At 41.2% G+C, this 16,401-nt stretch overlaps 1 protein-coding gene across 1 annotated transcript in view; it reads right to left on the reverse strand.

The window, feature by feature from the left end:
• Nucleotides 1–16,401, reverse strand: part of MALT1 (MALT1 paracaspase) — a 130,972-nt gene that overhangs the window by 53,218 nt on the left and 61,353 nt on the right. Inside the window, exons 8-10 of the mRNA XM_021716123.1 lie at nt 15,076–15,206; nt 14,741–14,895; nt 8,216–8,382 (exon numbers count right to left, since the gene is read on the reverse strand). Of these exons, the coding sequence (XP_021571798.1) occupies nt 8,216–8,382; nt 14,741–14,895; nt 15,076–15,206 (453 nt within the window). The remainder of the gene's footprint in view (nt 1–8,215; nt 8,383–14,740; nt 14,896–15,075; nt 15,207–16,401) is intronic.

Consider the following 16,401-nt stretch of genomic DNA (forward strand, 5'->3'; position numbering starts at 1 on the left):
TAAGACTCCAGCTGCAAAGCCAGCCAGTACCTGCTACAGCGACTCTAGCAACCTCGTTCAGCCAATCGCCAGCAGATGTGACAGCTGTCCCAACCAGTGATTGCTCTCCCCAACCCCTCACAGCTTTCTCAGTGTGCCCTTTATAAGCCTGTCACCCATCTTGCTGAGCGCGACTTCTCTGGCCCACAGCTACATGGGCCGGTGAACCTCGCCCGGGACTGCGCTAATAAATTTTTCTTGGCTCCTTTGTTGCCGTTTCACCTGGTCTGGTTTCGTTTACCTTACAGCTATGAAATTTCTAGATGGCATCTTCTTCCAATATAAGACTGTTTCTGCATTGAAAAATTCACTATTTATTGTAGTCACCATCATCAATGATCTTAGCTAATTCTTCTGGATAACTTGCAGCTTCTCCATCAGTACTTGCTGTCTTACCTTGTACTTTTATGTTACAGAGGTAACTTCTCTTCTTAAACCTCACGAACCAACTTTCTTCTGCAGCTTCCCCATCTCTCTTGGCCTTCACAAAACTGAAGAGAGTTAGGGCCTTGCTCTGGCTTAGGCTTTGGTTTGATGGAATGTTGTGGCAGATCTGATCTATCCAGACCACTGTCACTTTCTCCATTTCAGCAATAAGCTGGTTTTTCTCTCTTACCTTTCGTGTGTTCACTGCAGTAGCACTTTAAATTTCCTTCAAGAACTTTTCCTTTGCATTTACAATTTGTCTAACTGACAGAAGAGGCCTAGCTTTTGGCCTGTCTCAGCATTTGATATGCCTTTCTCATTAAACTTAATCATATCTAGCTTTTGATTTAAAGTGAAAAACGTGTCACTTTTCCTTTCACTCGAACATTTACAAGACATTGTAGGGTTATTAATTGGCCTAATTTCAATATGTGTGGCATCTCCAGGAATAGGGTCGCCTAAGGAGAGGGAGAAAAATGGGGGAATGACTTGTACCCCGCATGTTAAAAAAAAAAAAAAAGAAACAGGGGAATGGCTGGTTGCTGGAGCAGTCAGAACACATATAACATTTATCAATTAAGTTCACCTTCTTATATGGGTGGGATCTGCGCTGCCCCAAACAATTACAACAGTAGCATCAGAGATCCTGATCACAAATCATTATGACAGATAATCATAATAATAATAATAAAGTATGAAATATTGTGGGAATCACCAACATGTGACATGGAGACATGAAGTGAGCACACACTGTTAGAAAAATGACACCAACAGACTTGCTAAGCATAGGGATGCTGCAAACCTTTAATCTGTAAGAAAGGCAGAATCTGTAAAACGCAATAAAGTGAAGCATAATAAAATGAGGTGTGCCTGTACTTCGAATAAAGTCCAGTCTCCTCACCACGGCCCTCGGGGAACTGCCCCTCCCCCGCCCCGCTGCGCACCACACCCCAGTGGCATCTGTCCCTGGTCCCTTCACAAGACAAGCCAGAGCCCTCTGCCTTTCCACTTACTGGTCCTCTGCCGGATTCTCCCCTCACCCCCACTTGTGGGAGGCTCTTTCTTCTCTCATCCCCTTACTGAAATGTCACCCACCAGTTTGTCTGGGAAACAACTCTAAGCTAGCTACTCCCCGACCCCAGGGCTCCACCACGTTCACCTGTTTGTATCTTTATCGCACTAATTCTTACCGGAAACCCCTCTTTCTTACGGTCTGTCTTACCTGCTAAAACCGAAGCTCCACGAGTGCAAGGTCCTTGTATCTTAACCACAAGTTCACCCAGCACCCAGACCTGTGTCTGGCAATACAGTGGATGTCCAGCATGTATTTGTTCAAAGAATGTATATAATAAAAATAATAAAAACTACGAAAGCAGCAAGTTACTGACTGCTTTACACATACAGGTATTTTTGTCACTAATCTTTGAAATAACCTTACACGGTAGATATTAATTAGATCTATGTTACAATGAGAAAGAGTTAAGTAATTTGCAAAAGGTTACTCAAATTACCCAGAGTACATTATTTAACCTCTTGGAGACCAATTCTTTTTATATGTTGTAAAATGGTGGAACCAGGATGCAAACCTAGGTTTTCTGGGCTTTAAAACCCTTCAGCTTTTTCCTATCTCAACAACTCTAAATGTATCTCCCTGGTATTCCCATCTTCCACTATAGTGAGTCTGTCTTACTGAGGGAGTGTATCAGGCAGAGAGCTACTGAGCATCGTGACACTGCTCACAGATATCAGGGCAAATATTCTCTGCCATTGCATAAAGAGACAAGAGTCAAGAATGAGGGAAATAAACGGCTTCCTCTCCTAGAGTGTCTTACAAAGAAGTGAATGATGACAGGAAGAGGAACACATGGCCAGGTCCTAACACATATTCTTCCTTGTGTGGGACACAAGACTAAACGACTTTCAATACACATCTCAACTGTTTCTAAGTCTGTCCTGTACCAACAGTCTTAGGAGTCTAGTCTTCAATAAGCAAGTATATGTGTCTGTGTGAATGAATATACATATATATATTACTTATTGCTTCAAACCCTAAGAATTGAAAGCCAAAATGTGATTTGGAAACCACTGCTGGTAAGTAGTAAAGAAAAAGAGGCACAAAACCTACCAAGTTTTAACCACACATATTTCCTTCCTCCCACAGAGTCTTGTGTGCAGGGACCATGGTCAACCCTTAACCACCCAAGTGCGGCACCCACTAGTTAGAAGGTACCGAACGAGGTAGGGAAAAAACATGGCATAGTGCTATGTAGGATGCACGGAGGCATATAAATGAAAGTTCTATTTTAAACGGTGAACACACAGCTTCCTGGCAAACAAGCATATTTTTCAGATAACATCTGCAAAGAAGTCAGAGAGGTTACTTGATTTCCTGTAAGCCTGGGAGAATATGACTAGGTATGATGGAACTAAGGATTGTACTTTCAGCACATACACATACACACACACACACACACACACACACACACACACACACTCAAGCCTGTAATGCCAGCACTTTGGGAGGCAAGAGGATTGTCTGAGTCCAGGGGTTTGAGAACAGCCCAAGCAACTTGGCGAGACCTTGTCTCTATAATAAATCAAAAAAACTAGCTGGGCATGGTGGTGCATGCCTGTAGTCTCAGCTCTCAGGGGGCTGAAGCAGAAGGATCGCCTGAGCCCAGCAGGTAGCTGTGAACGTGCCACTGCACTCCAGCCTGGGCGACAGAGGGGGACCTCAACTAAAAACAAAAACAAAACCCCAAAACAACAACAAAAAATACCCTGCTAGAACTATAAGAAGGATAAATTAGGATGATTCTTGAGAAAAGGACACATCATAGGCTCACTTTAAGTTCTTTCTCACAAGGTACTTAAATATTGATGTAATTTACAAACACCTTTTCCAGACACAGATCTACTGCACACACTGAAGTACGCCTATTTTCAGGCCAAAAACCAAAAAATGTTTTCCATCAGTTTCCATCTAAAACTCTTCCTCAAAGTTACTTTCAAATTTTCTAAGCTATCACTGGGAAGAATCTATGAGCCCCCAGTGTGCCAGAATAAAGGGCATTCTTCTTCCTCCAACAATTTCCACATTACACAACCATATATCCACATGTGTCCCTCCTACAACATTACACACACAGTGTGTCCACATACAAGCCAACTTACATTTGTATCTACTGTGGCTAAACCTGGTCTCCTACACAACACCCCTTATACTGCGACACTGCCTGAGATGCCCTCAACACTCCACACCCAGAGATACATTCTCTCAGGCCTCACTACCTTTCTCTCTCTATGTCTTCCATATCTGCATTCTCAGTCACACTATCTTTGTTTCTTTTCATGTCTTGGTATTTTCCTTTCGGGAATAGCTGCCAGTTTCCCTATGTTCATGAAATAAGAAGAATCCCTTACAAATCAGATACTGTATTTGAGTACTTCTTAACTTAGCAAGAAGAAAAAAATCAAAGTCTATGGGTCAAAGAGGCATCTGAGGTAATCATACAGGACTAGGATTCTCAAACAACCCAGAAGTTTCCTATCATTATAGAAATGGTGTGGAGTTCAGGACAGGGGTAGCAGACCTGGTTTTCAATCTTACCTCTGTCAATAACTAACTGGGACACTGGCCAAATGATAACTTTTGGAAAATCTCATTTTCCATATCAATGTTTGCTGGTAAAATTTAAATGTTCATAATAGTACTGTTCTGTTGCTTCACAGAATTGTGAAGATAAAATGTAAACTAAAGGTATTTTAGAAACTAAAGAATAATATTCAACAATCTTTGCATTTATTTTAGAGACAATAAAATAATTTCTAACAAACTGATGTCAGAAACATAAGAATGAGTAGAGAAAAAAGTTTTATGAAATAACAAAGGGCCGGGTGAATGGAGAGAGGCTTTTGAAGAGAAAGCCTATGACCCTGCCATGGCCCTCCAAGACGCCCAGCGAAGCACCTTCCTGTGAAGAATGGAATACAATGGCGACATCACAAAGCCTGGGCTGGGAGGAACCTGGACTCATCCTAATGAAACCTGTTTGTAAATAAACCTGTCAATTCTCCCTAAATAGCCCCCACAGTCCCACCTCTGCTCTGCCAATTCCAGGTAAGGGCGCGGCTTCCCCAGGCAGCCATTTTGTGATCTACATAACTGCAACTGATAGAGCCTATAACTGCGCTCAAAAGTTTTCACCTAAAACAAAAGACAAAAATAAAAACAGTTTGAACTGCACATCTAAGTCGTTTATGTTTGCCGAGAATACAGATATCAGTACTGGTTGCTTTGGAATCAGACAGACTCTTTGAAACTTAAATAAAAGAGGAAAGATCTGAAAATACCATTCCAAACCTCTGGTTTAAAACCATTCCAGCACATTCATTTAATCCCCCAGCCCCCGATTCCCACTGAGGTGACCAAAGGAACAGACGATAAATAAATCAGGCAACAATGCAGTCACGATGGAAAATGGGAACACCTTCCACACAACACCGAGAAGCGCCTCCTCCCACTCGCAGTTCCAACAAGACCAGACGGGGGGCAAGTCGGTCGACTCCCGTGCCCTGACGAGAGAGGAGGCCGGAGAGTGGGAACCTCAATCCCAGGAGGCTCCTTCAGGAAGCACATGAGGCACCAGGGCCCAGAGAGCAAGGCCTTCTGGGTAAGCTTATGTTCATCTTAGACTTCACACTGAGTGGCCAGGGAAGCCAGATCTGTCACAGAAAGTGTTCTAGTTACGGATAAGTGAATGCTGTCCTGGCTACTTCTGAGCTTCCAAAACAAACTTACAAAGGAGACTGGGTCAGTCTTCCAAAAAATATAGAAACTCCACACTACAGATCTCTCTCACAGCTATTTCTGGCTATAGTTCTACAAATAGCTGGAATAGAATATGGCGAAATAAGACTAAAGTTTCTCCTTCAGTTAGAATAAATCTGAAGTTTCCCCTTCTCCCTGCATTTAGACCTGAAAGGACTGTTCAGAAGTTCACAACATAACCCAAACCAGACCTCTCTCTGTAAGGACAATCAGAGAAAAATCATCAGACTTCCTGAGGAATAAGAACTAGTGTCCTTCTATGTAATGGCATTAATGCAAAAAAGAGAGAAAACATTAATATATTTCTATTTTGAAAAAACTGGAGATCAGATAAAGTTACTTTACATATCCTTTTTGCAATTGTCCTGGATGTGAGCATTGACATTTTACTTTATTCATCTTTGAATTCATGGTACCTAGCATAATGCCTGGAATAGCCAAGGAACTGGAAAATAGTAAATTTTTATTGAATGCACGACCAAAATCATCCATTAGTCAATTCTATCAAAACCTGTATTCTTAATATAACTACAATACTTTTAATTCTCAGTACCTTTATCAAAATATTAAAATTCTTCTCTATAGTTCTTACATTTCTTTATTTTGTTTTATATTTCTTTATTCTAATATCTGTAAAAAGAGTGAGTCTTCGATTATCCATATTAGATTCAGATAGTAAGTTGGCAAATTAATTACTCCCTAAAATTACCGGGCTTTACCAGATTCCAAAACACTTCCTTTTAAATCAATAATTAACATTCAAGTAACAATCGATTCCTGGGAATACTATATGGCTATTTTGACATGAAACTTCACAGAAACAGGGCAGAAATGGTAACACAGACGACACTCCTCTCCTTTTCCTATTCTCCCCTCAAACGTGAAAAAGTACTATGAGATAACCTTGAAAAAGTCTGTAAGCTGAATATCAGAATAATATAGTGCTAATCCTATTTGGAGAAAAACACAAGGAACAAAGATGGATTTTTCAAAGGAAATCACTTATGCTTATTAGCATGGCACTTAGTTTCTGGCTTTTCAAAAATAAAAATATGAAATACTGTATTATCTAAAAATTTCAGGCAAATTGTTACACATTAACTAAATATGTGACTCAATTCCAATCAAGCCTAGTTTCATATATATAGGAAACTTCAAAAAGTCCGAAACTTGGATCTCAGGCCAATGATCATACCACACATCATTAAGAGAAGTGAGGCCCCTGTCATTGTCTAGATGCAGTTCAGCACTGCATTATTTCATGTAACTCCTCCAAATCTGCAAGGTAGAGAAAACTTACGCTCATTTTATAGGCTGGACAACCAACGGTCAGAGTAATTAAATGTAATTACTGAAAAACAGAATAGAGATATAAAAGTTATATTTCCTTCTCAGAGAGGTTTCTTAAGTTTTCAGAGGCCCTAGCATTTTATAAAGTATGAGAACTTAGCAGCTAACCCAGTGTCCTAGACTGGTGGATTTTAGTCACCACAACTCCTGGGTACTATCTGAGGCCCTGGGAATATAAAAATTAATAAATACGACCTAAGAAGTCTACCACTGTATCTGAGGGAGCTGGCAGCAGTAGCAGTTAGGTATTCCTGCCCCTTACCTCTGAGCATGAAGAGGCAATGGGAAGCAAAAGCCAAGCATCCAGTACAGTGTGCATCATCAAGGGGCAGCTATGAGAGGCCATTTTACCATCGACATTAGGCCTTGCAAAGAAGGGGATGGCTTGGGAGTCCCAGTTTCCTTACTTATAATCCAGGGTCTGTTCTATCTGTAGTAGACTTTTTGGTCAACTCCTCAACAAAGGAGGTGATCCATGTGGTTCCTAAAAGCTGATTCAGCCTAACTCCACTCCTGGCGTTAAAAGCCAGGCAAGCTGCACATTCCATCTATTTGACCAATGTGACAGGTTTAAGGACAGGCATTTGAAACTAGTTAACTAGAATGAACCTTCTGGGTTTTGCTGGGACAAGGCTGATGAGCCCAGAACAGCTAGTAGACATCTTGGACTATCGGAGAATCAGTCTTGGAAGGAAATCAATGCCAAGAAAGGGAGAGCAAAGACAAAACCAAAACAACTGCTTAGGTTGTTCCCTGACTTTCTTGAGGCCCAACCTACTTCTGGGCTTTTCAGTTAGAAGAAGAAATATATTCCCTTTACTACACCAAGTTGAGTTGAGGTTTCTGGTACATGTAATCGACATGCAAACTACTAAATAATGTGTCTCTAATTCCCTGACCTCAGAGCTCACAAGACAAAAAATAAGATCTAAATTATAGTTTTAAGTTCCTCATTTTAACTTAAAAATGTATCATAACCAATCTGGCTAGACAATGAAGTGGCGAGTGTCAAAACTGTGTGGAATAGAGAGTATCTGGTTCTTAGTATATGGCCATTCTAAGCTTGACCAGCCTCTTTGCTGGTCACACGTAATGGCCAACTGAGCCCCAGGGGAAGGGAGGCCTGCAGTGTTGCTGCCATCAAAGTCATGTCCCTCCTGCCTGACCCCACCGCAGTTGACCAACCCTATCTACAGATGTAGAGAGGAGAGTTTCCTCCATTTTTTTGGGCTGCACTATTCTATCGTATGTTATAGAAATCTTATCCCTAACATTTGCACTCAAATGTTTCCAGCTGTGTTAAAAATATCCCCTATAGCTGGTTTTCTAATCCATAATCCAACCAATGTTCATGCACTGTGTTTGCTTCTTATGTGTTCTTTAGTCTCAACCTGGGAAAGAAAACAAAGTTCCACACACTTGCATGTAAAAATGCTACAGTTATCATTATATTACAATTGCAATTTTTCCAAGGATATCTAACATAATTCACCTGGTCAAAAGAAATGGTGACCTCCAAGTTTGATTCCACGAACTCCTAAAAAATATTCCAAGGGGGAAAAAACCTACCTGGAGGGCTGAGAAGCTGAAGAACTTCAGTGTGTTCCATAGCCTGCAGGAAGTCACTCAGTTCCGTGACTGTGCAACCTTTCTCCCCCATTAGCTTCAATAAACACAGGCTTGGGCTTCCTTCAGGCTCCAACACCTTAAGAGAACACTGCTCCAGGTCCAGGCAACTGCAAGCAACAGATTTAATGCCAGTCAACAATGTTCCTCAATGTGATCGCCTGTATCAGGCCCACCGCGAGTCCTACAGGGACGAAGCTACAAGTTGGTGAATGGCGAGAGACCGTTCTCAGAACGTGGCTGCCCTTCCTTCCTCCTCCTCCGTCAGAAGATTCTTCTTTATTCCCTTCTCCCACTCTGCTCCCATGATGATTAATTAGAAGAATGAGAAGCCTTGAAACAGGATGTGAGAGAAATTTAGCACTGATATTGACAAGAGTGTTTGCCTTTAATTTGGGAATGGAAAGACCAGAAAAATTTCTTTACCCCTTCTTCAAAGATGAAGTACAAAATAATCTAAAATGAAGGCCATAGTTGGCTAGATTCTGCTGCCTTCTGAGTGAAAGAAATATGTACTCATTGCATGAGGGAGCCAAAATATCTTAAATCATGGCGCACACACATATAAACAGTATCAGTACAACTCTGCATTGAGAGAAAGAAGTCAATGTCTCGACAATGACACTGGATACAACGATCAATGTTACAAAGTTAGCAACTGAAAAAAGACTTGAAATAGTCAAATTACTAGTTAAATAAATTATGTACATACATCAAGTGACATATTGTGAATTCATGCAAAAAACTGAGGCAAAGGCACAGGTCTTTGAGATATTAAAAATGAATGTTAACACACAAAATAGTGTATATAATACACTACTATTTGTACTAACGAGGTAGTGTATCTATGTGTATATTCATATGAAAAACGATACAGAATACAGTATGTTGCATATGCTACTATTTTTATTACCAAGAATATGTGTATGATCTTACATATGCAGAGTAACTTTGAAAAGACAGTCACGAAATTGGTAACAGTGGTTGCCCTAGAGAAGATAACTCATGGCTGACGATTTACTTTTCACTGTAAAACCTTTTGTACTGTTGGACTTCTTATGATGTGCATTCATTTTACAACAAATTTTTAAAAGTGTATTTAAAAAGAAAATCAGTGCAACTGATATTTAAAGTACTTCTTAAGTACCCAGAAATACCCTTTCACAAGGACAGGCAAACGATGGTCTGTGGGCCAAGTGTGTTCAGCCTCTTGGTTTTCATTTACATATTTACATATGTCTATGGCGGGTCTCCTGTTAGCAATAGCTGGCCTGTGAAGCCAAAAATATTTACTATTTGGTCCTTTACAGAAACAGTTTGTACACTCCTGCTCTTAAGAATCCTTATATTCTTATTGTCCTTTTGTTAAAACCATTCTTTTTTGTATCAGCATTTAACACGTATCCAATTTTCTTTTCCATGTTGCTGTGTGTAGTAGTGGCATACAAGGCTAGAGAGACAGGTTAAGATTAGATCACGGAAGGCCATAAATGATGGGACAATGATATGGACTTTGATCATTTCATAGAAAAGTACAAGTATGAAACACTCAAGGGAAGAAAAAAGAATAAAGTAATCATCAAACAATGAAATCCACAAAAAAAAAGCACAGTCAACAACAGCCAACCCAAGTGTTCAGATAGCACGTGTGATGGAATTAACACCTCATCCACCTCTACAGATCCCACCCTTTTCTCTGCCGATCTGAACTACAATCCAACTTTAGCTTCTCTCTGAGGGCCTCCTGGACCACGCCAGTCCACCAGACACATTTTCGACACTGTCTTCTAACTGGGCTTATTTCATAGACGAGGTGTTAGCAAGCTGCTTCTGCAAAGGGCCAAAGAGTACAGATTTTAGGCACTCTGAGCCATGCAGTCTCTGTTGCATATTCCTCTTTGTCATTTGTTATGTTATCTTACAATTTTTAAAATTCAGAAACCAGTCTTAGCTTATGGGCTGTAGAAAACAGGTTGTTGCTTGCAGAGCTCTGTTCTATGCTTTATCTGACACAATTTTGCCTTAAAACCACTGGGAACTTTTCTTCATGAGAGTGTCTTCTCTATCCAACTAGATAATATAAACTCCTTGAAAACAGAAACTCCATCTAATGCATATTATATGTATTTAATCCCTCAATACCTAAACTTGTCTTGTCCATATTAATTATTCATAAACGAATCATTACCGAATACAATGCAATCATAATTGAAAGGGCTGGAAGCCTCAGTAGGTAGAAGTCAAACGTAATAGTGCCAACACTGTGACAGAATTAAGGTTAGCAATCTTTCTTATTACTTGAAATAGTCTTAATCCTCATTCATTTGCTTGGTCTTCTTAAAATGCTACAATTGCATTTACATGTCATCCAAGATTTATAACTCAGTGATAATGCTGATTATCTCATACAAGAAAAGTGCGAAATTAACAAAATTAACTTAAATAGTACTATTATCTACCTCATAGGATTGTTAGAATTAGATAATCTACCTAAGACGTGTTTAGCACAGTGCTTGGCAAGTAATAAACAGTCAATAAAGGTGAGCTCTTATTATGTAATAAAAATATGGGGATATTAAAAGAAATTTAGCTGGGTGTGGTGGCTCACACCTGTAATCCCAGCACTTTGGGAGGGAGAGGAGAGAGGACTGCCGGAGTCCATGGGTTTGAGACCAGCCTGGGCAATATGGAGAGACCTTGTCTCTCTGCAATAAATTAAAAAAAAGAAAAGAAAAGAAAATTAAGGTTAATTTCTTATCTGTGCTTATTTCTGAGATAATTTTAGCTTTTCCTTAAAATTTTTTTTTGAGTAACTACTATTTTGGTAACCTGATAAAGTCCTCCAAGGCCTCCTGCAATCACCATATTTTCTAGGTATTCTTTTTTAAGAATATTAGTCAAATTTTATTATGTCCAATATGCTATTCTTATTAAATGTGAGTTATCATATAACAGATCAACTATTCCCAAATTCTGAACTGTAGACCAATGTCTACAGTAAAAATGATACAAACAAGGACAATGGCATTCTATTCTAAAATTATCTTTCCTATTTCTAAATGTGTACTTTTATGAAATAAAGATGATTATGATGACAGAAAAAAATAAACAGCTAAAGAAAGCTGTTGGTAGTCTTATTTTTATTTTTTGAGTTGGAGTCTCACTCTGTCACCCAGACTGGAGTGCAGTGGCCGCTCCCGGCCACCGCAGCCTCGACCTGCTGGGCTCCGCGATCCTTCCGCCTCAGCCTTCTGAGTAGCTGGAACTACAGGCGTGCGCTACCACACCTGGCTGATTTTTTGATTTATCGTAGAGATGAAGTCTCACTGCCCAGGCGGGTCTTGAATCTGCGGGCTCAGGCAATCCATTCACCTCAGCCTCCCAAAGGCATGGGACTACAGGCTAAGCCACTGAGCCTGGCTGGTAGTCTTATTTTTTAAAAGTTTCTTTTACTAGTTCCTGAAATACCCAAAGGAAGGAAAATATATTAAAAACAACATAAAGATGACAAATTTTGCAAATAATCAGAATATGAGATTTATAAAAACAAGGATGTTGTATGCGATATATAATTTTTTATGATTCGGAAATTTACCAGGATTTAATACATGAAAATAAGAAGGTACCTCTCAGATGCAACCAAGTGATGCTTTAATGTTGTGGGTTATTGTTAAGCTGATTTCAGGTGATACAGAGAAAATTAAAAGCAATTCGACTTTCCCCAAAAATAACACAGATCAAACTGAAGCAGGTGATTTCTCTTTCAATACGGGAGGCACAGGAGAAAAACAAGATTCTACATCTCCATTTGTTTTACTGATTTTCCGCATGGACACCAGCCTTCAGCTATGACGATGCTTGGACGTTTTGCTCTTCTTTCTACCCTTTTTTTAGTTACATTCCGGTAAGAATGTAACTAAAAAGTGGTTTCTACAAGTCCTATTTTGGAATTTCCGAATTAATTTAAAAACTGCTTCACTACCGAGACAAAAGGACTTAGTTTTTAAAAATTGTATCTACAATTTCTATCTTTACTTCAAAAAACATGTAATCAAATAGAACACATTGTACACCTTTTAGGGTACAAACCACAGCACTGCTTTTAGGTTCTTCTGCTTCTCCTCTTGGAACATTTACATTTGAAATCTTTATTAATTAATTCAGTTCATTTACCAATAACCTAAAATAGGTCAACCATTTTTTCTAGGTGTTAAGGATATAGCAACCAACAAAATTCCCTATCCTCCTGGATTTTTCATTCTAGGAGAGGGACAGACACATATATACATATGACCATCCATCCATCCATGGTCACTGGTGTTCTGGAGAAAACTAGGGCAAAGGAGAGGTAATGCTGAGCATATGTAGGGGGTAATTCTAAATATTATGACCAGCAAAGATCTCTTCCAGAGGGTGACTTTTAAGCAAACACTTGAACAAGTGAAGCAGCAAGTCATGTGGTTACCTGTGGAGACCATCTCGGCCCAACTAAGCCAAAAGTGCAAAGACCGCCCTGTGTCCATGGGACGGCAAGAAAGCAAGTGTGCCCATGGTAGAGCGAGGGAGGGAGGTAAGAACAAGACCTCAGGATCTGAGTTAACTGTGCGCTCAGTGGTGTGGTCAATCTGAGGTGGAAAAGCAATGAGAGGGTTTTGAGCAGAGGAGGAACAAGATCTGATTTGATGTTTTGAAAGAATCATTCTTCTTGCTATGTTGAGAATAGACTGGGGAGGAGGGTGGAGCAAAGCAAAAGGAGGGAGAAGTTAAGCAACTACTGGAAAAATCCAGGCACGATGACGCGGCTTGGCCCAGTGAGACAGCAGAAGGGGTTGGAGTTCAGATACGTACCAAAGGTACAGCAGACAGGATTTGCGGACAAAAACGATGTCACACCACTGAGCGCACAGTTAACTCAGATCCTGAGGTCTTGTTCTTATCTCCCTCCCTCACTCTACCATGGACACACTTGCTTTCTTGCTTTCCCTTGGACACAGTGGGGTCTTTGCACTTTTGGCTTAGTTGCACTGAGATGGTCTCCACAGGTAACCACATGACTTGCTGCTTCACTTGTTCAGGTGTTTGCTTAAAAGTCGCCCTCTGGGAGAGATCTTTGCTGGTCATAATATTTAGAACAGTGGAATCAGGAATTACTGAAGTTTTTGGCCTGAGCAACTTGAGGGATGTGGTTGCCATTTACTGAGATGCAGACAGCTGTGAGAGAAAGAGGTTCACAGGAGAGCATGCTACGTTTGGATGTCTACTACAGGGGAACATGTTGTGTGTAGGATGCCTACTAGCGATTCAAGAGAAGATGGCAAACTGGCATCTGGCGACACGAATCTGGGAGTCAAGGCCGAGGTATGGGCTGGAGATAGAGACTGGGAGTGATCAACCTCAATCTGTGTAGAGCCACGGGACCAACGCCATGAGGCACAGGTCAAGAGGTGCAAAGCCTGGGCCCTCCGGCACCCCCAAACTCCGAAACGGAAGACAAAGATGAGGAGGACACTTGTTAGAGTTTTGTGCACATGTTCTCATTCCTGTCAGCTGCTGGGCAGAATTTCTGCAGCCACAAGGGCACCTTCTCTTCGGCAGGTATGCTACGACTGTTTCTCCGGGGTCCGGGTTCCACAGCCCCATTTCTAAGCTCCGTGCTTAATGGAATTCTACAGGCTCCTGCAAGCTCTCCTTCCTTAGGGCTCAGATGCTCCATGTCACCAGAGAATTCACAGGCACACATTTGGAGTCTGTGCCCATCTACACTGACAGCAAAGAGTGCCCAATATCAGATCAGTCTGGAGTGGGAATAGGGCTGGGTTTGTCTGTAGGGCATTTCCACATGCACATAATTGTGGGAAACTAAACTGCACGCAAGGATTTATTCTGAGTCATCAGCAACCATCTAAAAACATTTAGTTAGTCCTCAGCTCTGGCAGCAAGTTCTGAATGGACTCTTCATATGGCTTACTCATTTTTATTATGAACAAATTTTCCTTTAGTTTGAGGAAAGATGCAAAGAGTCAAAAAAAAAGTGAAGAAAAAGAAACAGAGCAGACGGCATTTGAGATTTGAGGGTGGTGAGTCTGGTGACTGAGGAAAGCACCCCCAGCCACACGAGATTCGTTATCCACCCGGACTACACTAGACACTAGAGCTCCCGTGTTTGAGACTGGAGAAAAACACCTTAGGACCTTCGACTATCATGGATGCTCTTCTCCCATCCTTTCAAAATAACTTTTTTTAGGCAACCCCTCGGGTCCCCTCCCACTGTGGGAGCTCTTCTGTCCTCTCAATAAATCCCGCTTTCTAAAAAAAAACAAACAAAACTTTTTTGGTCTCAGAGTAAGCATCACCAGCCAACTCTGCCCCTTAGGTCGTCATGTCCAGCCCCCAAGTCACCCAGGCTAACGGTTTTATAAAATGTCAGTTTAATTCTTCTGATCTCAGTAGGGATGAACTTAATATTACCAAATCCTCCAGCCCTCCTCACCCCAACCAACGTACTGGGAGCTAACCACCACCGCCCTGGAAGACTGGCGAAACTCATCCGACTTCCCACCCCGAGTGCTCAGATGCAGGCCCTTCGCTCTCACCCCTCTTTCTAGGCAACGGCCCTCTCTGTGCTGCTCCACAGAAAAGTGGCCTCAAACCTTTCTGGCAGGTCCCCAAACAAAGCTAAGACCAACCTGCAGCCTTTCACAAAAAGTGACCGAAGGCTTGCGGAGGGAAACACCATCGGACCTCAGGAATCCGCTACAGTTACTCCACCTGCCATGCCTCTTCCCCCGCAGGGCTGTACTTACTGACTGTCCTCTCTCTCTCTCACCAACGAGACTCCAGGTCAAAGCAGCAGTCCTCGAGACCAGGCTCTCCTCTGGAAGCCCAGAGGAGCCCCTAACTAGAGTACTAGCGAGCACCATAATACTCTGCACATCTGCCCCAGAGAAGACAACTTTTTACATTATGACAAATCTAGAAATCCAGACATTTACAGACCGAGAGTAACAGCATTTTGAATTTCCTTTGTACAGCCGAAATCCCAAGGTGGTGTTCCTAGAACAGAACAAAAGTATGACATCTGTGGGCTAGATCTCGCTAGTTGCTCCCTCCTCACATCCTTACTTTGCTGTAATAATCCCAAGTTATTATTACTCTTTGTCTCAATCTCAAACTCTGAAACGCAGGATTGTGTGTGGGGGGCCGTTTAAAGTAGATAACACATGTAAACATTTAGTATTGTTGCATATACCATGTGCTCAATAAATGATAAAGCTCCATTATTATGATTGTCACTCACGTCCAACATTGTACTTGATATCGTTTGTAAATATCCCAAAATATCCATTAGCTTTTCATCTTCTGGAACTTCTAAGCAAATGATGAACATTTAATAAATACAATTTTGAGCAAATGTGAATGACTTTCCTCTCAATTCACGGAGTATTTATTGTCTAAGATAATAGCAAAGAATATTAAGAAATGGTTCTTGTTCTTAAGGAGTTTCAAAGACATACACAAATAATTATTGTACAAGACAAAGTTTGGTCATTTGAGAAGTTTAAAAAACCGCTAAGGTTTTCAAAGTCAGTCCCAAAACATAACAATGGTATAGAGTAATGGTTCTAGGTGTGGTCTGGAAACTCTTATCACAGTTCCTGAGACCTTCTCGGGAGGTCCACGAGGTCAAAACGACTTGTCATGATACTCAGACCGTATCTGCCTTTTTTACTCATTCTCCCAGTAGTACACACTGGAGTTTCCAGTGCTTCCTGACCTGTGATATTACAACAGACTGATTGCAGAAGCACCTAAAAGAATTCAGCTCTGCCATTAAGCCAGAACATTAGCAACATCTTCAAAACGTCAACCAACGCCACTCTCCGAATACACTTTTTTTAAAAGAAAATTTGCTTTTCCACCCGTGTTACTCCCGTAAAAAAAAAAAAATCTCTCGGTTTTAATTTCAGATGTGGTATCAGCATTTGTCACGTGTATGCAATAGCTGAAACCCACATAAGAGCTCTCCGGGGTCCTCGGAAACTCGGACCCGGGACCACAAACTCCAAGCACGGCTCGGCGGGCGGGCCGGGCCGGGCCGGGCCTGCGAAGGAAGACGGTTTTGCTGCGCG

This window comes from Carlito syrichta, unplaced genomic scaffold (assembly GCF_000164805.1).
Source record: "Carlito syrichta isolate Samal-C Ts95f unplaced genomic scaffold, Tarsius_syrichta-2.0.1 Scaffold308187, whole genome shotgun sequence".
NCBI classification, from domain to species: Eukaryota; Metazoa; Chordata; class Mammalia; order Primates; family Tarsiidae; genus Carlito; species Carlito syrichta.